Raw genomic sequence first — 24,937 nt, 5'->3', positions numbered from 1 at the left:
GTAACTCACCTGTCACTGTCCCAGTCTCTACCACCTGTAACTCACCTGTCACTGTCCCGTCTCTCTACCACCTGTAACTCACCTGTCACTGTCCCATCTCTACCACCTGTAACTCACCTGTCACTGTCCCGTCTCTACCACCTGTAACTCACCTGTCACTGTCCTGTCTCTCTACCACCTGTAACTCACCTGTCACTGTCCCGTCTCTCTACCACCTGTAACTCACCTGTCACTGTCCCGTCTCTACCACCTGTAACTCACCTGTCACTGTCCCATCTCTCTACCACCTGTAACTCACCTGTCACTGTCCCGTCTCTACCACCTGTAACTCACCTGTCACTGTCCCCCGTTTCTACCACCTGTAACTCACCTGTCACTGTCCGTCTCTCTACCACCTGTAACTCACCTGTCACTGTCCCTCTCTGTAACTCACCTGTCACTGTCCGTCTCTACCACCTGTAACTCACCTGTCACTGTCCCGTCTCTACCACCTGTAACTCACCTGTCACTGTCCCTGTCTCTCTCTCTCTCCACCTGTAACTCACCTGTCACTGTCCCCTGTCTCTCTACTACCTGTAACTCACCTGTCACTGTCCGTCTCTACCACCTGTAACTCACCTGTCACTGTCCCGTCTCTACCACCTGTAACTCACCTGTCACTGTGCCGTCTCTACCACCTGTAACTCACCTGTCCCGTCTCTCCCACCTGTAACTCACCTGTCCCATCTCTACCACCTGTAACTGACCTGTCCCGCCTCTACCACCTGTAACCCTCCTGTCCCCTTCTCTCCCCCCAGGCCTCACATCTCCATGGGTCTGCGTGTGAACTCGTCAGACGGCCTGGTGTTCTATGTGTCAGGATCACCAGAACGTTCTAGTAGCAGCTCTGTGATGACCCTCTCTGTCTCAGACGGTCACCTGTTGCTCCTCCTCATCAACGGAGGGAAGAGGAAGACCACCATCCGCAGCCACAGGAAGTGCAACGACGGACAGTGGCACACGGTATGTCATGTAATAAAGACATGATCATTGTCACGTGGATCAGATCCTTGTATTTAGATTCTTTATTTCAATATAAAAAATCACATGCACCGAATACAACAGGTGAAATGCTCCCTTACAAGCCCTGCTCTGCAGTACGGAAGTATCTGTCCTATGTTGCCAGACTGTCTCATCGTCGCTCTGTCCCTTCTTTCCTGATTTCTAAATCAAGATTTAGACTGAGGTTTATGTGTATCTGACTTGTGTATGTGTGTGTTTGTTCAGGTGTTTGTGAAGAGGGAGGGAGAGAAGGTCGGTTTGATTGTTGATGGGATCGATGCCCAGTCTAAGAGGGTCTCAGGGGGGGAGAAGAACCAGCTCAGTCCCCCTCTCTACATCGGAGGAGTTCCCTCAGGACTCACCAGCTCACATCTCTCGGTAATTCAGCCTTTCCTCTCAGTAATACAACCTTTCCTCCGCTCTCCTTTACTCTCAGTAATACAGCCTTTCCTCCGCTCTCCTTTACTCTCAGTAATTCAGCCTTTCCTCCGCTCTCCTTTACTCTCAGTAATACAGCCTTTCCTCCGCTCTCCTTTACTCTCAGTAATTCAGCCTTTCCTCCGCTCTCCTTTACTCTCAGTAATACAGCCTTTCCTCCGCTCTCCTTTACTCTCAGTAATACAGCCTTTCCTCCGCTCTCCTTTACTCTCAGTAATACAGCCTTTCCTCCGCTCTCCTTTACTCTCAGTAATACAGCCTTTCCTCCGCTCTCTCCTTACTCTCAGTAATACAGCCTTTCCTCCGCTCTCCTTTACTCTCAGTAATACAGCCTTTCCTCCGCTCTCCTTTACTCTCAGTAATTCAGCCTTTCCTCCGCTCTCCTTTACTCTCAGTAATTCAGCCTTTCCTCCGCTCTCCTTTACTCTCAGTAATACAGCCTTTCCTCCGCTCTCCTTTACTCTCAGTAATACAGCCTTTCCTCCGCTCTCCTTTACTCTCAGTAATTCAGCCTTTCCTCCACTCTCCTTTCCTCTCAGTAATTCAGCCTTTCCTCCACTCTCCTTTCCTCTCAGTAATTCAGCCTTTCCTCCGCTCTCCTTTACTCTCAGCAATTCAGCCTTTCCTCCACTCTCCTTTACTCTCAGTAATTCAGCCTTTCCTCCGCTCTCCTTTACTCTCAGTAATTCAGCCTTTCCTCCACTCTCCTTTCCTCTCAGTAATTCAGCCTTTCCTCCACTCTCCTTTCCTCTCAGTAATACAGCCTTTCCTCTACTCTGCTCCACTCTCCTTTACTCTCAGTAATTCAGCCTTTCCTCCGCTCTCCTTTACTCTCAGTAATTCAGCCTTTCCTCCGCTCTCCTTTACTCTCAGTAATTCAGCCTTTCCTCCACTCTCCTTTCCTCTCAGTAATTCAGCCTTTCCTCCACTCTCCTTTCCTCTCAGTAATTCAGCCTTTCCTCCACTCTCCTTTCCTCTCAGTAATACAGCCTTTCCTCTACTCTGCTCCACTCTCCTTTCCTCTCAGTAATTCAGCCTTTCCTCCGCTCTCCTTTACTCTCAGTAATACAGCCTTTCCTCTGCTCTGCTCCACTCTCCTTTCCTCAGTAATACAGCCTTTCCTCCGCTCTCCTTTACTCTCAGTAATACAGCCTTTCCTCTGCTCTGCTCCACTCTCCTTTCCTCTCAGTAATACAGCCTTTCCTCTGCTCTGCTCCACTCTCCTTTACTCTCAGTAATACAGCCTTTCCTCCACTCTCCTTTCCTCTCAGTAATACAGCCTTTCCTCTGCTCTGCTCCACTCTCCTTTTCTCTCAGTAATTCAGCCTTTCCTCCACTCTCCTTTCCTCTCAGTAATACAGCCTTTCCTCTGCTCTGCTCCACTCTCCTTTCCTCTCAGTAATTCAGCCTTTCCTCCACTCTCCTTTCCTCTCAGTAATACAGCCTTTCCTCTGCTCTGCTCCACTCTCCTTTCCTCTCAGTAATACAGCCTTTCCTCCGCTCTCCTTTACTCTCAGTAATACAGCCTTTCCTCTGCTCTGCTTCTCCTTTCCTCTCTGTAATACAGCCTTTCCTCTGCTCTGCTCCACTCTCCTTTCCTCTCAGTAATACAGCCTTTCCTCCGCTCTCCTTTACTCTCAGTAATACAGCCTTTCCTCCGCTCTTCTTTCCTCTCAGTAATACAGCCTTTCCCCGCTCTCCTTTACTCTCAGTAATACAGCCTTTCCTCCGCTCTCCTTTACTCTCAGTAATACAGCCTTTCCTCCGCTCTTCTTTCCTCTCAGTAATTCAGCCTTTCCTCCACTCTCCTTTCCTCTCAGTAATACAGCCTTTCCTCTGCTCTGCTCCACTCTCCTTTCCTCTCAGTAATACAGCCTTTCCTCTGCTCTGCTCCACTCTCCTTTCCTCTCAGTAATTCAGCCTTTCCTCCGCTCTCCTTTACTCTCAGTAATTCAGCCTTTCCTCCACTCTCCTTTCCTCTCAGTAATTCAGCCTTTCCTCTGCTCTGCTCCACTCTCCTTTACTCTCAGTAATACAGCCTTTCCTCTGCTCTGCTCCACTCTCCTTTCCTCTCAGTAATACAGCCTTTCCTCCGCTCTCCTTTACTCTCAGTAATACAGCCTTTCCTCTGCTCTGCTCCACTCTCCTTTCCTCTCAGTAATACAGCCTTTCCTCTGCTCTGCTCCACTCTCCTTTACTCTCAGTAATACAGCCTTTCCTCCACTCTCCTTTCCTCTCAGTAATACAGCCTTTCCTCTGCTCTGCTCCACTCTCCTTTTCTCTCAGTAATTCAGCCTTTCCTCCACTCTCCTTTCCTCTCAGTAATACAGCCTTTCCTCTGCTCTGCTCCACTCTCCTTTCCTCTCAGTAATTCAGCCTTTCCTCCACTCTCCTTTCCTCTCAGTAATACAGCCTTTCCTCTGCTCTGCTCCACTCTCCTTTCCTCTCAGTAATACAGCCTTTCCTCCGCTCTCCTTTACTCTCAGTAATACAGCCTTTCCTCTGCTCTGCTCCACTCTCCTTTCCTCTCTGTAATACAGCCTTTCCTCTCTCTGCTCCACTCTCCTTTCCTCTCAGTAATACAGCCTTTCCTCCGCTCTCCTTTACTCTCAGTAATACAGCCTTTCCTCCGCTCTTCTTTCCTCTCAGTAATACAGCCTTTCCCCCGCTCTCCTTTACTCTCAGTAATACAGCCTTTCCTCCGCTCTCCTTTCCTCTCAGTAATACAGCCTTTCCTCTGCTCTGCTCCACTCTCCTTTCCTCTCAGTAATACAGCCTTTCCTCTGCTCTGCTCCACTCTCCTTTCCTCTCAGTAATTCAGCCTTTCCTCTGCTCTCCTTTACTCTCCTTTCCCCTCCTTTACTCAGATCCCATCTACAGCAGAATAATTTAGAATTAGACATATCAATACCAAATTTGTCTTTCTTTTTCATTGTATCTCCTTGTCTCTTTCTCGGAGAAGGTCCAAGTTCCCTCCCCTCTCTAATTATTCTCCTATTCTGTTTTGAGGAAAGAGAGGAAAGAGGAATTAAGTAAAACATACAATATAAATGAATAAATAAAGACATAACACTCTGGTATTTAGTTCCTTAACAATGGTGTGTTTCCCTTCATGTAGATGCCAGGTTCAGGAGGGTTTGTGGGCTGTGTGAGGGACCTGGAGCTGAATGAGGAGAGCCCAGCCAGTCCCTCCACCAGCCTGGGGGTTGTACCCTGCTTCCAGACCGCTCTGCAGCCTGGGGCATACTTCTCTTCCCAGGGAGGACTCATGGCTATAGGTACAGTATACCTCATCTCCTCCCAGGGAGGACTCATGGCTATAGGTATAGACGATCTCGTCTCTTCTCGCTGTCTAACTCTGTTACACCCTATCTGAAACCATTTTGATTCAATTGGCTACTCTTGAAAATGTTGGATTGGATTTTTTTTTTTTACAATGATCTTTAAAATTTGGGATGTTGATTTGGGGAAGGGGGGTGAGGTTTGCAACCCATCAAGAAAATAACAGATGGAAAAAAAAGAAAAAAAATCCAGAACTTTGAGACAACAACAAAAAAACACATGACCGTGTCAAGTCTGAGTCTGAATAACCTCTCTCTGTCTAGATGAGTCCCTGATGTTGGGCCGGGACCTGGAGGTCCAGCTGGAGGTCAGGCCGGTGTCAGACTCTGGTCTCCTGCTGCATGCTGGTTCCAGGGCTGGACAACAGCTCAGCCTCTACCTCTATCAGGGAGCCGTAACTGTCACAGTAAACTGTGGCAGCGGAGAGTTCTATACCTCCTTCACACCAGAGGAATCCTTGTGTGACGGACGCTGGCACAGTATCAAAAGTGAGTGTTATATTGTGTACACACACACACACACACACATTGATGTTTAAAGGAATTAATAGTTTCACCTTCTTTAGCATTGTAACGTCCTGTCATTCGAGATTTGCAACAATATGATATTAATGTTTAAAATTCTCTAATAATTGTATTTTTTTGTTAATTGATTGGTTGATTGGCTGTGCGAGTGATATGTTGTGTTCTGGTTGTTCTCCCTGTAGTTGTGAAGAAGAGCAACGTGCTCCAACTCCATGTGGATGCAGCCAGCGAACACAGTGTGGGGCCCAAACAAGGCCGACCATCAGGGGCCAAGGAGGCTGTGTACCTGGGTGGAGCACCAGGTGAGGGACCCCCCCCAGCTAGCTGTTTGTTTACACATAGCTAGTAGAGCTAGACAGTAATACAAATGCCAGCGCTGACACCTTGTGGTGATAATGTTGAAACTGCATATAATTACACCAGGATGATGCACAACATGAAGCAAACAAATTACAATTTAATTTCAAGCAACATGTATTTTAAATTTAAATTAAATTAACCTTAACATATTCATTTTCTGCACACCCTCGTGACGGTGATATTTGTTAATAATGTCACTCTCCTGAGCATGTCATCCTTAAGGCCTATCTTCATTACAAGGCTAGGGCACTAATCCATTTCATGACGGCATGTACAGTAGCTGTAGTAGTCTAATCTGGCATCCTTCCACATGGTTAGCCTCATTATGAGTCTAATCTGGCATCCTTCCACATGGTTAGCCTCATTATGAGTCTAATCTGGCATCCTTCCACATGGTTAGCCTCATTATGAGTCTAATCTGGCATCCTTCCACATGGTTAGCCTCATTATGAGTCTAATCTGGCATCCTTCCACATGGTTAGCCTCATTATGAGTCTAATCTGGCATCCTTCCACATGGTTAGCCTCATTACATGATCCTTCCACATGGTTAGTCTAATCTGGCATCCTTCCACATGGTTAGCCTCATTATGAGTCTAATCTGGCATCCTTCCACATGGTTAGCCTCATTATGAGTCTAATCTGGCAAACTTCCACATGGTTAGCCTCTTCAGTCTAATCTGGCATCCTTCCACATGGTTAGCCTAAATTATTATCAATTGATTCCCACATGGTTAGCCTCTTAGATGTGTGACTGCTTTTCCTCTTTCTAACAGTATCGATTCAAAAGTAAACAAACCCACTTTGCTCTGAGGATTTTTGTTTCTAAACTTGTTTCAGTATCTTAAATGACACTGCCCCTCTTTCTAACAAATGCGATTCAAAAGTAAACAACGCCCAGGAGGCTAAACTTGTTTCAGTGATACTGTATGTCAAATGCATTGGACACGCCCACGAGGCCAATACTAATCCCATGATACTGTATGTCTACATTGGACACGCCCACGAGGCCAATACTAATCCCATGATACTGTATGTCTACATTGGACACGCCCACGAGGCCAATACTAATCCCATGATACTGTATGTCTACATTGGACACGCCCACGAGGCCAATACTAATCCCATGATACTGTATGTCTACATTGGACACGCCCACGAGGCCAATACTAATCCCATGATACTGTATGTCTACATTGGACACGCCCACGAGGCCAATACTAATCCCATGATACAGTATGTCTACATTGGACACGCCCACGAGGCCAATACTAATCCCATGATACTGTATGTCTACATTGGGCATGCATGCCATAAATGATCTCACATCCAATGTAAGGATAGTGGAGGAAAGAGAAACATCCGCTGGAGACTGACCACGGTGAAGGGACTGTGAAGTAGCCATGTAATGTATGAGTTCCATTCCTGTATGGCTGACCGGGCCAGGCCGCAAACCCTAATCGACTGGCACTTGAAATAGCATGCTAACCACTGGGGAAGGAGGACAGTCAGTGTAGTAGAACGAAGCAAACCGGCACTAAATTGTAGGAGGCATGGCTTGGGTTGGGGGGGGCATGGCCAGGGGAAGATGTTTTGGGTTGGGGGGGGGCTGGCCACGGGAAGATGTTTTGGGTTGGGGGGCATGGCCGCGGGAAGATGGTTTGGGTTGGGGGGCATGGCCAAGATGTTTTGGGTTGAGGGGGGCTGTGTTTTGGGTTGGGGGCTGGCCACGGGAAGATGTTTTGGGTTGGGGGGGCTGGCCACGGGAAGATGTTTTGGGTTGGGGGGGCTGGCCACGGGAAGATGTTTTGAGTTGTGGGGGCTGATAACGTTACTATACATGCAGGCAATACAGCCCGCTGCGATGCTTCTTTGGGAAATCTATCAACTTACATTTTCATAAATAGATTCACCCCTGGTCGTAAGGGAATACCATAGTCAAAACACATCTAGGATCCCCCCAGTCATTGATTGGTGGCCTGTGGAATGTTGTCCCACTCCTCTTCAATGGCTGTGTGAAGTTGCTGGATATTGGCGGGAACTGGAAGGTTGACAGGTCGATACAGAGCATCCCAAACATGCTCAATGGGTGACACGTCTGGTGAGTATGCAGGCCATGGAAGCACTGGGACATTTTCAGCTTCCAGGAATTGTGTGCAGATCCTTGCGACATGAGGCCGGGCATTATCATCCCCACAGCATGATGCTTCCACCACCATGCTTCAGCATAGGGATAGTGCCAGGTTTCCTCCAGGCGTGACTCTTGGCTTCATCAGACCAGAGAATCTTGTTTCTCATGGTCTGAGAGTCTTTAGGTGCCTTTTGGCTAACTCTAAGCAGGCTGTCATGTGCCTTTTACTGAGGGGTGGCTTCCGACTGGCCACTCTACCATATAGGCCTGATTGATGGAGTGCTGCAGAGATGGTTGTCCTTCTGAAAGGTTCTCCCCATCTCCACAGAGAAACTCTGGAGCTCTGTCAGAGTGACCATTGGGGTCATGGTCACCTCCCTGACCAAGGCCCTTCTCCCCCGATTGCTCAGTTTGGCCAGGGAGGCCAGCTCTAGAAAGAGTCTTGGTGGTTGGTTCACAACTTCTTCCATTTAAGAATGATAGAGGCCCCTGTGTTCTTGGGGACCTTCAATGCTCACAGGGGTCCGGACTAACATGACAAACATTTATCTCAGAAGTCAAACATTTGAATAGTTAAGGTAATGATACCATGGTTTTAAATCTTAAACTGGTTATGGGTACCTTGCGGGATACAGATAAGTGAAATGGAGAGTGTTTTTTCCACACATACAAACCCATCTTAAATTATCTTTCCGTGTTGCAACTCAGCATTTCCTGTGGTCTTCTTCTCTCTCCTCTAGATGGTGTTGATGTGCCGGGCCTCCCCGATGCCCTGCCCTCCTTCCATGGTTGTGTTCGGAGAGCAGTCCTGAACCAGCGACCAGCCATGCTTTCTAAACCCCTGTCAGTACACGGAGCTGTGGGCACACAGGGCTGTCCAGCCATGTAGACCCCTTTTAGCCCTGTTTACAGCCAGCTAGCTCTGGGTCATGTTCATAAGGACATTACAGAAAATTCAGATAGAAATACCTATGTAGAACCAATATGATTATCTGCCATGTATACTGTCTTCATGTAGCTCAGTCTAATATATCTACAGCTGTACAGTCGTGGCCAAAAGTTGAGAATGACACAAAATATTAATTTTCACAAAGTCTGCTGCCTCAGTTTCGATGATGGTAATTTGCATATACTCAGAATGTTATGAAGAGTGATCAGATGAATTGCAAAGTTCCTCTTTTCCATGCAAATGAACTGAATCCCCCCAAAAACATTTCCACTGCATTTCAGCCCTGCCACAAAAGGACCAGCTGATATGTCAGTGTTTCCTCGTTAACACAGGTGTGAGTGTTGACGAGGACAAGGCTGGAGATCACTCTGTCATGCTGATTGAGTTCGAATAACAGACTGGAAGCTTCAAATGGAGGGTGGTGCTTGGAATCATTGTTCTTCCTCTGTCAACCATTGTTACCTGCAAGGCTTCCCAGGCAAGGATATTGCTGCCAGTAAGATTGCACCTAAATCAACCATTTATCGGATCATCAAGAACTTCAAGGAGAGTGGTTCAATTGTTGTGAAGGCGGCTTCAGGGCACCCAAGAAAGTCCAGCAATCGCCAGGACCGTCTCCTAAAGTTGATTCAGCTGCAGGATCGGGGCACCACCAGTACAGAGCTTGCTCAAGAATGGCAGCAGGCAGGTGTGAGTGCATCTGCACGCACAGTGAGGCAAAGACTTTTGGAGGATGGCCTGGTGTCAAGAAGGCCAGCAAAGAAGCCACTTCTCTCCAGGAAAAACATCAGGGACAGACTGATATTCTGCTAAAGGTACAGGGATTGGACTGCTGAGGACTGGGGTAAAGTCATTTTCTCAGATTGAATCCCTTTTCCGATTGTTTGGGGCATCCGGAAAAATTATTGTCCGGAGAAGACAAGGTGAGCGCTACCATCAGTTCTGTGTAATGCCAACAGTAAAGCATCCTTAGACCATTCATGTGTGGGGTAGCTTCTCAGCCAAGGGAGTGGGCTCACTCACAATTTTGCCTAAGAACACAGCCATGAATAAAGAATGGTACCAACACATCCTCCGAGAGCAACTTCTCCCAACCATCCAGGAACAGTTTGGTGATGAACAATGCCTTTTCCAGCATGATGGAGCACCTTGCCATAAGGCAAAAGTGATAACTAAGTGGCTCGGGGAACAAAACATCGATATTTTGGGTCCATGGACAGGAAACTCCCCAGACCTTAATCCCATTAAGAATTTGTGGTCAATCCACAAGAGGCGGGTGGATTAACAAAAACTCACAAATTCTGACAAACTCCAAGCATTGATTATGCAAAAATGGGCTGCCATCAGTCAGGATGTGGCCCAGAAGTTAATTGACACCATGCCAGGGCAGATTGCAGAGGTCTTGAAAAAGAAGGGTCAACACTGCAAATATGAACTCTTTGCATCAACTTCATGTAATTGTCAATAAAAGCCTTTGACACTTATGAAATGCTTGTAATTATACTTCAGTTTTCCATAGTAACATCTGACAAAAATATCTAAAGACACTGAAGCAGCAAACTTTGTGGAAATTAATATTTGTGTCATTCTCAAAACTTTTGGCGACAACTGTATAATAGACCAGTTCTCTTTTTTACTAATTGTTTCACCTCTCTGAAGTATCAAGTTCAGTAGGACAATGTTGTGGAGCTTTGCAGACAGAAGTGTTATGAATAGAGCTGGCGTGATACTGTATTCTACACATCAGAGAGGCATGTCGGTTCTAGAAATTGTATTTCTATCTGAACATTGCAACCACTTTGTTAGCCTGTTGAACGCAGCCCTGCTCCGATGCCCCTTACTACTCGTCACCATATAAACCATATAAAACACGATGTCTACCATACAAATCACTGGTGGTGGGTGACGTACATTAGTTAATTTAAATGTATTTATTTTTCCACGTCTTGATTTCCGGTTTGCAATTAACTAAGTGCTAGCGCTTGAGTAGTCTGAAGTCCAGTCCTTCGTGTGGAATGATAGCACAAACAGACTGGTACCTGGGCTAGAGAATAAGATAGCTAAGTATCTTAGTACTGTAACTTTAATAGTAATCTACATCTCTCTGGGCTGCTTTCACAGACCTACATTTAAAGGGCTCGATTCGATCCATAGCTCTGAAGATCCAGTGTGATATCAATTTAAAGGCAATCATTCTGAAGATCCAGTGTGATATCAATTTAAAGGCAATCTTCCTGCGTTCACAGTAAATGCTGCATTGTGTCGGCTCAATCGGAAATAACGCTTGAAATTCAAATCGCGCTATAACTTCCGTGATCCGGGTTGAATCGAGCCCTAAACTTACCTGGACCAAACTGCACTTATTTTATACAGACCACTGAAAAATCTTGTCGTTGTTTGGCCATGGATAGAATCCACTTCGACTAACTAGTTCTGGAAAGTGCTTAAAATATATATATATATATATATACATAAATAAAGAATCCCTTTAGTAGAAAATTGTGGTTGTGATCATTTTGATTCTGTTTTACATACATTGACTCGATTTAGCTTGACCATAGCTCAAAAAAAAAAAAATCTTTCATTTTGAGAATATTAATGTAGGTCTATGAAACCGCCCCTCAGTAATACTGTGGTACGTCCCTTAGGCGAAACAGCACCGTGGTCCCCCCCTTTTATGGATGAAACGGTCAGGTGAGGTACCGTCAAGCAGTGTGGTACAAATCAATCGTAGTAGTACATATTCTTCTGTTCCATCGAGCATTGGGGGGGGTTCATTGTTGGCAGTAACTTAAACTTCGGTTGTTATATCCAAAACAAACATGTCAGTTTCACCATTAAGGAGTCCAGCTTTAAATACTATAATCAGTGTTATCGTTGATCCACATCACATGTACTGTATTCTATAGAATAAATGCACATTTTATATAGTTAGTATAATGGGGGGGGAATGTATGGATTATATCACAAGAGTTTAAAACTTTTACTACTGTTTATATGTTATTATAAACTGAGTGGTTCGAGCCCTGAATGCTGATAGTACAAATTGTCATACCCTGGCTGTTCTAATTACGTTGGTAACCAGTTTATAACAGCATTAAGGCACCTCGGGTTTGTGGTATACGACCAATATACCACGGGCTAAGAGCTGTATCCAGGCACGCCTCGTTGCGTCGTGTCTAAGAACAGCCCTTTACCCGCGGTATATTGGCCATATACCACACTCCCCGAGGTGCCTTATTGCTTAAATATCGCACTCAGATAACGTAAGCCGATTCCCCCCTAAGAATAGCTATGCTAAATACATTTTTAAAATAAAGTCTTACCTGATACAAAAATGGGTCAATGTCTTCTTTGTATTTTTTTGTGCTCAATTGTTTGCTTTTTTTTTTTAAATTAGAGAAAGGCATTGGTAATTTTCATAATTTTATTAATTTAATGTTAATGTAAATGCATTGAACACACACACACACACAAGCTATTCAAAGACGATTGATTCGTTGGCACATGCATTTTCTGTAAAGATGCATCTGAGAAATGCTAAATATTCGTTGAGGCAACACTCCAGACTAGCGGTAAGTAAACAGAAGGACGTGTGTCAAGAGACTCCAGGTCAGATCTTCTAATCCAGACTCATGTCCTCGTCATCGTCCTTCTTGTCTTTATCCTTGTCAGTCCCTTCCATGGCTTTGGCAAACGCTTCCACATCTAAAACAGATTTTTTTTTTTAAACAAACAAAACATGGGTGTTTCAGTGCTTTGCTCAAGGGGGCAGCAGATGGTATATTGATGCCAACCTCTGGTTACGAGCCTGTCTCTGACTTCAAGGCAACTGCTGCCCCCTGTTTGCCACATGTGCTTACTGCTTGTGTGAGGATGTGTAAATTATGACGTGTGTGTGGGGGGGGGGGGGGGGGTCACCTCCTTTGTTTGCTGCATCAACAGCCGCTGAGGGCAGACCAAACTGGTTCATGAGAGGTCCGAGCTGTCCTGATGCCAAGGCACTGCTGAACATACTCATCGCCTGGGAAGAGACACACACACACAGAGAGAGGAGTTTAGCATTTAAGGGAATGTTGAGGTCCTTTGGCAGTCATACCCAATCAAATGTTTCTCTATAAACTAGGAGATAGACTGTCCGTTTAAAAAAATCCTTAACCTGTTGGAACTGTGGCGAGGTGAGTGTGTTCTGGATCTCTTCTGCACTCTGAGGTAGAGACTCTCCCGAGGGCAGGTAGGGTAGGAGCCTCTGCTGTACCTCAGAGTTAGACAGGATAGGAGCCATGATCTCTGGGGTACACACACTGGCCAGGTCCACTGAGGAGAGGGTCAACACAATGATGAAATATACACTATTAATTCATAAAGATAAAAATCTAAATAAAATGTCCACGTGAACTGCAGTCATGTATTGCCTACACTTTATTATTCAACTACACTCTCTTTAAAAAAGAAGATTTAGCCATCTAAAAACAAGCTAATTGTTACAAAAAGTGAGAAAAACAAAGCCACTAATTATCTGTAGAATGTATACTACTTCTCTCCATCAATTTCCATTTCTGTCGTCCGCTTACCGTCACCTCCCTGCACAGCGACGGCAGCCGACATGGCCGGCACGTTCATAGTGGCCAGGATGCTCTGCAGGTCGCTGAGCTGGATGGGCTGGGTGGGGGAGCCGACGGCTGCCGGCACTACGGGGGTCTGGGCTGCAGCAACAAATCCAATCAAATCAACGTTTATTCGTCAGACGGGACGTGGCCTAGGGTGCTAAAGCCGAAACCTCAAACACAAAATGTCTACAGTGTCGGCAGGTGACTCTTAACCATTGCCCTTTTGCTCTCCATCTTCCCCCCTCTTTCTACATATTCAATAAAACTAAATGTGTGTGTGTATACACATACAAAAGTATGTGGACACCCCTTGAAATTAGTGGATTCGGCCACACCTGTTTACATGTTGCCAACCTTACTTTGCTACCTGACAACTTTACGGTTTTTATTTTTTAATTACCGTTTATATTTTTTTGTTTTTCCCCCCTCACGCAACTTTTTATCTGGACATGGTTCGTCAGGACCTCCACCAGCCGAAGCTAAGTCGTAACATTAACATGATGCCTTCTAATAGCAGTCGCTGTTCTCATAATATACAGGAGAACGATCGCCTTACGGGGAGGATAGCTGTGCTGCAAACCAGCTTCAGACGCAATCATTAGGCAAGGGTAATTTCAGTGTAGGAAAGGATGAAACAGCAGTAGAGATAGTAGTATAAATCCCCTCGCACGGTCCCCGCAGCCGGACAACTTTCTCACGGTTTCTGGAAGGAAATGCTGTAGGAATGCTCAACAGGTGTCGCTCATTCAGCCGACAGAAACTTTCAACCGGTTCTCCCCATTAAGCTACGAGTCGGAGTCTGAGGCCGAGCCTTCTCTGGTCTCTACTCCTCCCGTTACGGGGTCTGAGACGCCGAAGCTTCCCACCATTAGCTCTGACAAATTGAAAACTCTAGTCATTGGCGACTCCATTACCCGCAGTATTAGACTTAAAGCGAATCATCCAGCGATCATACACTGTTTACCAGGGGGCAGGGCTACCGACGTTAAGGCTAATCTGAAGATGGTGCTGGCTAAAGCTAAAACTGGCGAGTGTAGAGAGTATAGAGATATTGTTATCCACGTCGGCACCAACGATGTTAGGATGAAACAGTCAGAGATCACCAAGCGCAACATAGCTTCTGCGTGTAAATCAGCTAGAAAGATGTGTCGGCATCGAGTAATTGTCTCTGGCCCCCTCCCAGTTAGGGGAAGTGATGAGCTCTACAGCAGAGTCTCACAACTCAATCGCTGGTTGAAAACCGTTTTCTGCCCCTCCCAAAAGATAGAATTTGTAGATAATTGGCCCTCTTTCTGGGACTCACCCAAAAACAGGACCAAGCCTGGCCTGTTGAGGAGTGACGGACTCCATCCTAGCTAGAGGGGTGCTCTCATCTTATCTACCAACATAGACAGGGCTCCAACTCCTCTAGCTCCACAATGAAATTAGGTTGCAAGCCAGTGTGCTAGTGGCAGACTGGCTAACAGCGTGTAGTCAGCTCAGCTATCCCCATCGAGACCGTGTCTGTGCCTCGACCTGGGTTGGGAAAACCTAAACATGGCGGTGTTTGCCTTAGCAATGACACTAGAATAAAGACCTCCTCCATTCCTGTCATTATTGAAAGAGATCGTGATACCTCACATCTCAAAATAGGGCTACTTAATGTTAGATCCCTCACTTCAAAGGCAGTTATAGTCAATGAACTAATCACTGATCATAATCATAATCTTGATGTGATTGGCCTGACTGAAACATGGCTTAAGCCTGATGAATTTACTGTGTTAAATGAGGCCTCACCTCCTGGCTACACTAGTGACCATATCCCCCGTGCATCCCGCAAAGGCGGAGGTGTTGCTAACATTTACTATAGCAAATTTCAATTTACAAAAAATAAAAAGACCTCTTGAGCTTCTAGTCATGAAATCTATGCAGCCTACTCAATCGTTTTTTATAGCTACTGTTTACAGGCCTCCTGGGCCATATACAGCGTTCCTCATTGAGTTCCCATCGGACCTTGTAGTCATAGCAGATAATATTCTAATCTTTGGTGACTTTAATATTCACATGGAAAAGTCCACAGACCCACTCCAAAAGGCTTTCGGAACCATAATCGACTCAGTGGGTTTTGTCCAACATGTCTCTGGACCCACTCACTGTCACAGTCATACTCTGGACCTAGTTTTGTCCCGTGGAATAAATGTTGTGGATCTTAATGTTTTTCCTCATAATCCTGGACAATCGGACCACCATTTTATTACGTTTGCAATCACAACAAATAATCTGCTCAGACCCCAACCAAGGATCTTCAAAAGTCGTGCAATAAATTCACAGACAACCCAAAGATTCCTAGATGCCCTTCCAGACTCCCTCTGCCTACCCAAGGACGTCAGAGGACAAAAATCAGTTAACCACCTAACCGAGGAACTCAATTTATCCTTGTGCAATACCGTAGATGCAGTTGCATGCCGAAAAACATTTGTCATAAGAAACTAGCTCCCTGGTACACAGAAAATACCCGAGCTCTGAAGCAAGCTTCCAGAAAATTGGAACGGAAATGGCGCCACACCAAACTGGAAGTCTTCCGACTAGCTTGGAAAGACAGTACCGTGCAGTATCGAAGAGCCCTCACTGCTGCTCGATCATCCTATTTTTCCAACTTAATTGAGGAAAATAAGAACTATCCAACATTTCTTTTTGATACTGTCACAAAGCGAACTAAAATGCAGCATTCCCCAAGAGAGGATGGCTTTCACTTCAGCAGTAATAAATTCATGAACTTCTTTGAGGAAAAGATCATGATCAGTAGAAAGCAAATTACGGACTCCTCTTTAAATCTCCGTATTCCTTCAAAGCTCAGTTGTCCTGAGTCTGCACAACTCTGCCAGGACCTAGGATCAAGAGAGACACTCAAGTGTTTTAGTACTAGATCTCTTGACACAATGATGAAAACAATCATGGCCTCTAAACCTTCAAGCTGCATACTGGACCCTATTCCAACTAAACTACTGAAAGAGCTGCTTCCTGTGCTTGGCCCTTCTATGTTGAACATAACAAACGGCTCTCTATCCACCGGATGTGTACCAAACTCACTAAAAGTGGCAGTAATAAAGCCTCTTGAAAAAGCCAAACCTTTACCGAGAAAATAAAGAACTATTGTCCTATATCGAATCTTCCATTCTTGTCCATTTTTAGAAAAATCTGTTGCGCAGCAACTCACTGCCTTCCTGAAGACTAACAATGTATACGAAATGCTTCAGTCTGGTTTTAGACCCCATCATAGCACTGAGACTGCACTTTTGATACCATTGATCACCACATTCTTTTGAAGAGATTGGAAACCCAAATTGGTCTACACGGACAAGTTTTGACCTGGTTTAGATCTTATCTGTCGGAAAGATATCAGTTTGTCTCTGAATGGTTTGTCCTCTGACAAATCAACTAAAAATGTTGGTGTTCCTCAAGGCTCTGTTTTGGGACCACTATTGTTTTCACTATATATTTTACCTCTTGGGGATGTCATTCAAAAACAATGTTAATTTTCACTGCTATGCGGATGACACACAGCTGTACATTTCAATGAAACATGGTGAAGCCCCAAAATTGCCCTCGCTAGAAGCCTGTGTTTCAGACATAAGGAATTGGATGGCTGCAAACTTTCTACTTTTAAACTCAGACAAAACAGAGATGCTTGTTCTAGGTCCCAAGAAACAACGATCTTCTGTTGAATCCGACAATTAATCTTGATGGTTGTACAGTCGTCTCAAATTAAACTGTGAAGGACCTCTGCGTTACTCTGGACCCTGATCTCTCTTTTGACAAACATATCAAGACTGTTTCAAGGACAGCTTTTTTCCATCTACGTAACATTCGAAAAATCTGAAACTTTCTGGCCAAAAATTATGCAGAAAAATGAATCCATGCTTTGGTTACTTCTAGGTTAGACTACCGCAATGCTCGACTTTCCGGCTACCCGGATAAAGCACTAAATAAACTTCAGTTAGTGCTAAATACGGCTGCTAGAACCTTGACTAGAACCAAAAAAATGTGATCATATTACTCCAGTGCTAGCCTCCCTATACTGGCTTCCTGTTGAGGCAAGGGCTGATTTCAAGGTTTTACATGGGCTTGCTCCTACCCATCTCTCTGATTTGGTCCTGCTGTACATACCTACACGTAAGCTACGGTCACAAGACGCAGGCCTCCTAATTGTCCCTAGAGTTTCTAAGCAAACAGCTGGAGGCAGGGCTTTCTCCCTTGTGAGAGACGCAGACTCGGTCTCAACCTTTAAGTCTTTACTGAAGACTCATCTCTTCAGTGGGTCATATGATTGAGTGTAGTCTGGCCCAGGAGTGGGAAGGTGAACGGAAAGGCTCTAGAGCAACGAACCGCGGCTTGCTGTCTCTGCCTGGCCGGTTCCCCTCTTCCCACTGGGATTCTCTGCCCCTCACCCTATTACAGGGGCTGAGTCACTGGCTTACTGGTGCTCTTTCATGCTGTCCCTAGGAGGGGTGCGTCACTTGAGTGGGTTGAGTCACTGATGTGATCTTCCTGTCTGGGTAGGCGCCCCCCTTGGGTTGTGCCGTGGCGGAGATCTTTGTGGGCTATACTCAGCCTTGTCTCAGGATGGTAAGTTGGTGGTTGAAGATATCCCTCTAGTGGTGTGGGGGCTGTGCTTTGGCAAAGTGGGTGGGGTTATATCCTTCCTGTATGGCCCTGTCCGGGGGTGTCCTCGGATGGGGCCACAGTGTCTCCTGACCCATCCTGTCTCAGCCACCAGTATTTATGCTGCAGTAGTTTGTGTGTCGGGGGCTAGGGTCAGTTTGTTATATCTGGAGTACTTCTCCTGTCTTATCCGGTGTCCTGTGTGAATTTAAGTGTGCTCTCTAATTCTCTCCTTCTTTCTCCCTCTCGGAGGACCTGAGCCCTAGGACCATTCCTCAGGACTACCTGGCATGATGACTCCTTACTGTCCCCAGTCCACCTGGCCGTGCTGCTGCTCCAATTTCAACTGTTCTGCCTGCGGCTATGGAACACTGACCTGTTCACCAGACGTGCCGTTTTCAACTCTCTAGAGACAGCAGGAGCGGTAGAGATACTCTTAATGATCGGCTATGAAAAGCCAATTGAAATTTACTCCTGAGGTGCTGACTTGCTGCACCCAACAACTACTGTGATTATTATTATTTGACCATGCTGGTCATTTATGAACATTTGAACATCTTGGCCATGTTCTGTTATAATCTCCACCAGGCACAGCCAGAAGAGGACTGGCCACCCCTCATAGCCTGGTTCCTCTCTAGGTTTTGGCCTTCTAGGGAGTTTTTCCTAGCCACCGTGCTTCTACAGCTGCATTGCTTGCTGTTTGGGGTTTTAGGCTGGGTTTCTGTACAGCACTGAGATATCAGCTGATGTAAGAAGGGCTATATAAATACCTTTGGTGTGTATAAAATCGAGCACACAGCCATGCAATCTCCATAGACAAACATTGGCAGTAGAATGGCCTTACTGAAGAGCTCAGTGAATTTCAACGTGGCACAGTCACATGATGCCAACTTTCCAACAAGTCTGTTGGTCAAATTTCTGCCCTGCTAGAGCTGCCCTGGTTTACTTTAAGTGCTGTTATTGTGAAGTGGAAACGTCTAGGAGCAACAACGGCTCAGCCGCGAAGTGGTAGGCCACACAAGCTCACAGAACGGGACCGACGAGTGCTGAAGCGCATAGCGCGTTAAAATGGTCTGTCCTCAGATGCAACACTCACTACCGAGTTCCAAACTGCCTCTGGAAGCAACGTCAGCACAAGAACTTTGTCGGGAGCTTCATCAAATGGGTTTCCATGGCAGAGCAGCTGCACACAAGCCTAACATCACCTTTTGCAAAGCCAAGAGTGGTGTAAAGCTCTCAGCCATTGGACTCTGGAGCAGTGGAAACATGTTCTCTGGAGTGATGAAATACGCTTGGAAGATGGGTTTGGCAGATGTTAGGACAATGCTACCTGACAAAATGCCAACTGTAAAGTTTGGTGGAGAAGGAATAATGGTTCAGGCCCCTTAGTTCCAGTGAAGGGAAATCTTAACACTACAGCATACAATGACATTCTAGATGATTCTGTGCTTCCAACTTTGTGGCAACAGTTTGGGGAAGGCCCTCTGTTTCAGCATGACAATCCCCCCGTGCACAAAGAGAGGTCCATACAGAATTGGTTTGTCGAGATTGGTGTTGAAGAACTTGACTGGCCTGCACAGAGCCCTGACCTCAAGCCTATCGGACACCTTTGGGATGAATTAGAACACCGACTGCGAGCCAGGCTTAATCGCCCAACGTCAGTACCCGACCTCACTAATGCTCTTGTGGTTGAATGGAGACAAGTAACCCCTGCAGCAATGTTCCAACACCTAGTGGAAAGTCTTCCTAGAAGAGTGGAGGCTGTTATAGCAGCAAAGAGGGGGGACCAACTCCATATTAATGCCCATGATTTTGGAATGAGATGTTAGATTAGCAGGTGTCCACATACTTTGGGTCATGTAGTGTGTGATATATTACACACACACACACACACACTGCATCATTTACACTCCACTGTGTTGCGTCAGACAGAATACAGCGGGGTGTAAACGGGACAATAAAATATAAAAGGTAATAACCAATAAACCAATAAGGTGCAATACTATAGACAGAAGATATGGTAATAACAGTACCAGCAGGAGTGGTGGGGGTGACAGTGGGGGAGGCAGCGGAGGTGGCAGCAGGGGTAACTGGGGTGGTGGGGGCCACGGTCGAACTGATCCTGGTGGTGGTGGAACCGGAGGAGGGGGTGACGGCCGCAGACTGACTACGAGAGCTGTGGTGGGGAGGGAAGAGCGGATTATAATGATTTGTTATGACGCGTACTGTGATCGTAGCATAGCTTGTATCTAGCGCTCTGACCTTTGCAACATTGTTTCAATTTTGAAATGCGATCTCAACCGGCCCACAGAGAATGAAAGCGTCAGGACGAGACAGCAGTTGAGACAGGTGAAATAATGCATCAAACTGTTTATGGATATACACAAAAACCATGTCAACAGAACTGGTAAAAATGTAATTTAATGCAGCTGGTTTTCTGTCTCTCCAACTTCAGTCTGACGTGATTGTTTTAGCTGTGTAGTTGGCTGGCTACGGAGCCGAAGGAACAGCTTCTTCAGCACGGCTGTGCTGATCTAGGTACTCTGCTCCGCCTCGACCGCAGCACAGCTGTAAAAGTCGTATCACACGCCCTCCCCCTCCCTCCACCCTGCTAGGGCCTCTTACCTGGAGGATGAGGAGCTGGTAGCAGGGCCTCCACTGCCTAACAGACTGGCCAGACCTGGTCCTGCTAGGGCCCCTAGACCACCAAGTCCTCCCAGACCAGTCGGTCCAATCAGCTGCATCAGCTGTGTGTGGCTCATGTTACCCAGGAGGCTTTGCAGGCCACCCTCACCTGGGGGAGAAAAAAAAAAATTCTGAACTTAAGAGACGAAACAATTCAAATAAATTGTTATAAAAATGTTGAGTGGTCTGTGTGTGTCCTACCTCCTAGAGCAGACAGCTCGTGGCTGCTACTGCCTCCACTGCCCAGTGTTCCAGGCATGGGAGGGTTGTTCAGGTACTCGTTCACCTTACGGCAATACTCCTCGTCCTTGTCCGATTTAGGCTCCTGGTGATCACAGGAATCAATAACATTAAGAGATCAATATCAAAAGTATTGACTCTTGGTGACAAGAGAAATGGATAACATCATAAAGAATGAATAAAGTATAAAAAGGCCATGTGAAGTAAAAAAATATATATATTTTTTAAAGTGTTTTATATCATATTTTAAAAACAGCTGATGAAACTAACACTGTAATAGTGTGTAAACATATGATCGGCGTTATTTTCTGATTGTATTTTTAACTATCAACACTGGACCTTCTAAATCAACAGGTTTGCATGGGGCGGGAGTTTTTTTCCAAATCAAATCAAATGTATTTGTCACATACACATGGTTAGCAGATGTTAATGCGAGTGTAGCGAAATGCTTGTGCTTCTAGTTCCGACAATGCAGCATTCCATGGTGACCTCACCATACGTAAAAAAATAAATAATAATTGGTTAACAGACCAATAACAAAGAGCATTCCAAATCTCTCTACCAATAACAGCTAGGATTCAGTTCTAGCTTGAGAAATAGTTATTTGGCTCATTTGTTATATTTTTTGCACATTTTAATGTTAATCTATTACAGTAAGATACTGAATTGTTCCCAAGAAAACATTAAATATATTTAAAAACAGCTGCTTTGGGCCTTTAAGGGTCTAACAAAAATCCCATAATTTCCTTGACTGGTCCCAGACCAATTTATACTGTCTTGCCAAACTCCTATGGTCATTGTCACACATTTGGCAAGACAGTACCAACAGACCTGGGACCACCAGGCTAATTAATTCCCACCTTGCCTGCTATAGTTCCATGTCAAAAGAAATGGTATTATGTTAAATGTTATGTGTAATGTTAATTCAACCCTCACCTGCATCCAGAAGAACAGCCTCTTGGATCCAGCCTTGAACTTGAGCACAAACACCCGCCCAGTGGTACACTGGCTCACCTTCTTGAACTCACAGTCATCAGGGAAGATGATCAGGTCCTGGAATCAAAAACAAACAAGCAAGGATATTATAAAACTTACCGGAAACCATCACCTTTTCTTTTTACTGGGTTAATATTGTATAAAGTCATTAGATATTCTTCAGTTTATATACTGTTTCACTACCAGAGACATCATAGCCTGGTACAAGATTCTGTTTGTGCAGTTTTACAATCTCCATTGCTGCCATCTTTGGGCAAACCAAAATTGGGACCAGTCTAGAGACACTACGCCATCTGATTCAACTTGATCTGATTCAACTTGATCTGATTCAACTTGATCTGATTCAACTTGATCTGATTCAACTTGATCTGATTCAACTTGATCTGATTCAACTTGATCTGATTCAACTTGATCTGATTCAACTTGATCTGAATCCAGCAATCCACTCACATCATCAACATTTCCAGATCCCCGGTCCTTCCAGCAGAAGTGGATGAGGGAGTCGTCCGTCTGTTGGACGTACACACTGCCCTTACGCTTGTCCGGTGTCACTGTGCTACCCTTCATGGTCATCTTACCGGCACGAAACTCCACCAGATATTTACTGGACGAGCCCCGGGAGCCTGACACCAGGCTGGGGAATAGGGCACCTGAAGACATGATGATCCTCGGGTTGTTGACAGACACGTAGGCTTGTTGGTTTAATTCTGAAGTGGGAGGAGACAATAAAAAATAAAAAAATGTTTTCCTGACCTAGCAGACAGTTGCACGAGCATGCTTAAAAATGACTATTAACGACATAGTATTGTTCTGCAGTGTCACGTAATTTTGGACTACTATTGAAAATGTAGTGTGTAATTACTTGGACATTATATACTGAACAAAAATATATAAAAACACAACATGCAACAATATCAAAGGTTTTACTGAGTTTATATAAAAGGAAATCTGTCAATTGAAATTAATGAATTAGGCCCTAAATCTATGGATTTCACATGACTGGGCAGGGACACAGTCATGGGTGGGCATAGGCTTGAGAGCTAAGCCCAGCCATTCAGAATGAGTTTTTTCCCCCACAAAGTGGATTTATTACAGATATAATTACTCCTCAGTTAATTACTCATCAGCTGACGGATGGCTGGTCTCAGACAATACCGCAGGTGAAGAAGCCGGGTGTGGAGGTCCTGGGCTGGCGTGGTTACACATGGTCTGTAGTTGTGAGGCCGATTGGGCGTACCTACCAAATTCTCTAAAACGACGTTGGAGGCTGGTTATAGCAGAGAATTGAACATTAAATTCTCTGTCAGCAGCTCTGGTGGACATTCCTGTAGTCAGCATGCTGATTGCACCCACCCTCAAATCTTGAGACATCAGTGGCATTGTGTGGTGACACAAAACTCCAAATTTTAGAGTGGCCTTTTACTGTCCCCAGCACAAGGTGCACCTGTGTAATGATCATGCTGTTTAATCAGCTTCTTGATATGCCACAACTGTGGTGGGATCCGGAGTGGCGCAGCGGTCTAAGGCACAGCATCACAGTGCTAGAGGCATCACTACAGACCCAGGTTCGATTACAGGGGGGATTTGGCCAGGGTAGGCAGTCATTGTAAAATTAGAATTTGTTCTTTACTGACTTGTCTAGTTAAATAAAATATTAAATAAAATTTTAAAAAACTCTAACCTGTCAGATTGATGGATACTCTTGGCAACGGAGAAATGCTCACTAACAGGGATGTAAACAACTTTGTGTGCTAAATCTCAGAGGAAAAACTCCGTGCGTATGGAACATTTCAGGGATCTTTTATTTCAACTCATGAAAAACACTTTACATGCTGCGTTTATTTTATTTTTGTTCAGTGTAACTAAGCTAGAAAAATATTTGATTGGACAATTAAACTGCAGTTTCAAGACGAGACAAAATCAACCAAAATATGTTGTTTGGCTAACTATCAATAAGAAATTGATAGGATGGAAACGTATAATCTAAAACAACATTTCGCTTGTGTCTGGCTGTGTCATGATACCTGCTAGCTAGTTAGCATAAGCTAAGTAGCTAGCTAACGTTAGCTCATGACAAAGCTAAAAACTCTTAAGCTGAGGACGGGACTAGTTTTTCAAAACCGTCATTCTCAAGAAAAACACATATCGATGTTCTCTCAAATTTAACTGAATAATTCATCTTTCTACATTTCACATACCGTATACAATTTTTTATTGAATTACCTGAAGTTTAGCTGGCAACAAAAGTTATGTATCAGACTTCCTCGTTGCTCTTCTTCGTGGGTTTGCGTGAACTGTTCTCTTCTTCTATGGTGACTCTTTCGCAATTCTACCAGTAGAAAACGTGACCATCGCCACTCAAATAGAAATGGCAAGCACATTGGATTTCCTGTGTGGTTTTTATTTTCCTGGATCTTAAACCCAAGGATATACTGCTCAATTAAAAAATGTAAAAATGTGTTGTCCTGTGAGATTTTGTAAACAGAGATTAAAGGCTTCCAATAGTGTATAAAAAAAAAGTGTATAATGGAAAGTCAAATATGACTTTACCATTACAAATAAAGTGTATTACAACGAATGCCCCTTGCTTAGATAGGCTTTGTCCTCGTTTGCTACACTAGTGTCAAATGTGGGTCTCGAGGCTACCAAAGACACGTGACAATAGAACTCTAGGATGGTCATAGTTCTATTTAATTCTACATGTGCATGCCTCTCTGGTGGCCTCACAGGCGCCATCCCACTTCTGACACCAATGTCTCATATGCACGGCAACTGCTGGGAAGTAGTCCTCCATAGGAATGAATGGAATTCTACAGTATTTCAATTACATTTTTTCAAGGATAAAATTACATGTATTTAAATATTTTTGTAATGGGGACAGTAACAGTAGAACTTTCCAGAAATTATACTTTAAGGAAAAGGTTGTATATATTTGTATGTTTAGCTCACATAATATTTCTTACACAAGCATTTTGCTACAC

The 24,937-nt window shown here is 44.9% G+C and overlaps 2 protein-coding genes across 2 annotated transcripts in view; one reads left to right on the top strand and one right to left on the bottom strand.

The window, feature by feature from the left end:
- Window positions 1-8,995, top strand: part of lama5 (laminin, alpha 5) — a gene marked incomplete at its 5' end in the record, with an annotated part of 282,983 nt that extends 273,988 nt beyond the window's left edge. The window contains 6 exons of the mRNA XM_042304281.1: window positions 798-1,002; window positions 1,267-1,419; window positions 4,598-4,757; window positions 5,085-5,309; window positions 5,528-5,647; window positions 8,576-8,995. Of these exons, the coding sequence (XP_042160215.1) occupies window positions 798-1,002; window positions 1,267-1,419; window positions 4,598-4,757; window positions 5,085-5,309; window positions 5,528-5,647; window positions 8,576-8,724 (1,012 nt within the window). The remainder of the gene's footprint in view (window positions 1-797; window positions 1,003-1,266; window positions 1,420-4,597; window positions 4,758-5,084; window positions 5,310-5,527; window positions 5,648-8,575) is intronic.
- A 3,202-nt stretch (window positions 8,996-12,197) lies between these two features.
- Window positions 12,198-24,319, bottom strand: adrm1 (ADRM1 26S proteasome ubiquitin receptor). The gene is made up of 10 exons (XM_042304285.1): window positions 24,180-24,319; window positions 22,407-22,663; window positions 21,897-22,013; window positions 20,922-21,045; window positions 20,661-20,829; window positions 20,069-20,211; window positions 13,359-13,490; window positions 12,944-13,101; window positions 12,706-12,808; window positions 12,198-12,492 (listed from the first exon to the last, which is right to left on the bottom strand). The coding sequence occupies exons 2-10, from the start codon at window positions 22,614-22,616 to the stop codon at window positions 12,407-12,409; spliced, it is 1,242 nt and encodes a 413-aa protein (XP_042160219.1). The 5' UTR covers window positions 22,617-22,663; window positions 24,180-24,319; the 3' UTR covers window positions 12,198-12,406.
- Window positions 24,320-24,937: the final 618 nt, after the last annotated feature.

This window comes from Oncorhynchus tshawytscha, linkage group LG22 (genome assembly GCF_018296145.1).
Source record: "Oncorhynchus tshawytscha isolate Ot180627B linkage group LG22, Otsh_v2.0, whole genome shotgun sequence".
NCBI lineage: Eukaryota > Metazoa > Chordata > Actinopteri > Salmoniformes > Salmonidae > Oncorhynchus > Oncorhynchus tshawytscha.
This window is presented reverse-complemented; position numbering and strand designations above follow the sequence as displayed.

What these genes read in the sequence shown, in the direction of transcription:
- adrm1 (XM_042304285.1), bottom strand. Translation starts at nt 22,616, where the DNA reads ATGTCTTCAGGTGCCCTATTCCCCAGCCTGGTGTCAGGCTCCCGGGGC. An exon ending in GGCTGTTCTTCTGGATGCAG is followed by an intron (nt 21,046 to 21,896) that starts GTGAGGGTTGAA and finishes TGTGATCACCAG; the next exon opens with GAGCCTAAATCGGACAAGGA. An exon ending in CACCCCCACCACTCCTGCTG is followed by an intron (nt 13,491 to 20,068) that starts GTACTGTTATTA and finishes TTGTTGCTGCAG; the next exon opens with CCCAGACCCCCGTAGTGCCG.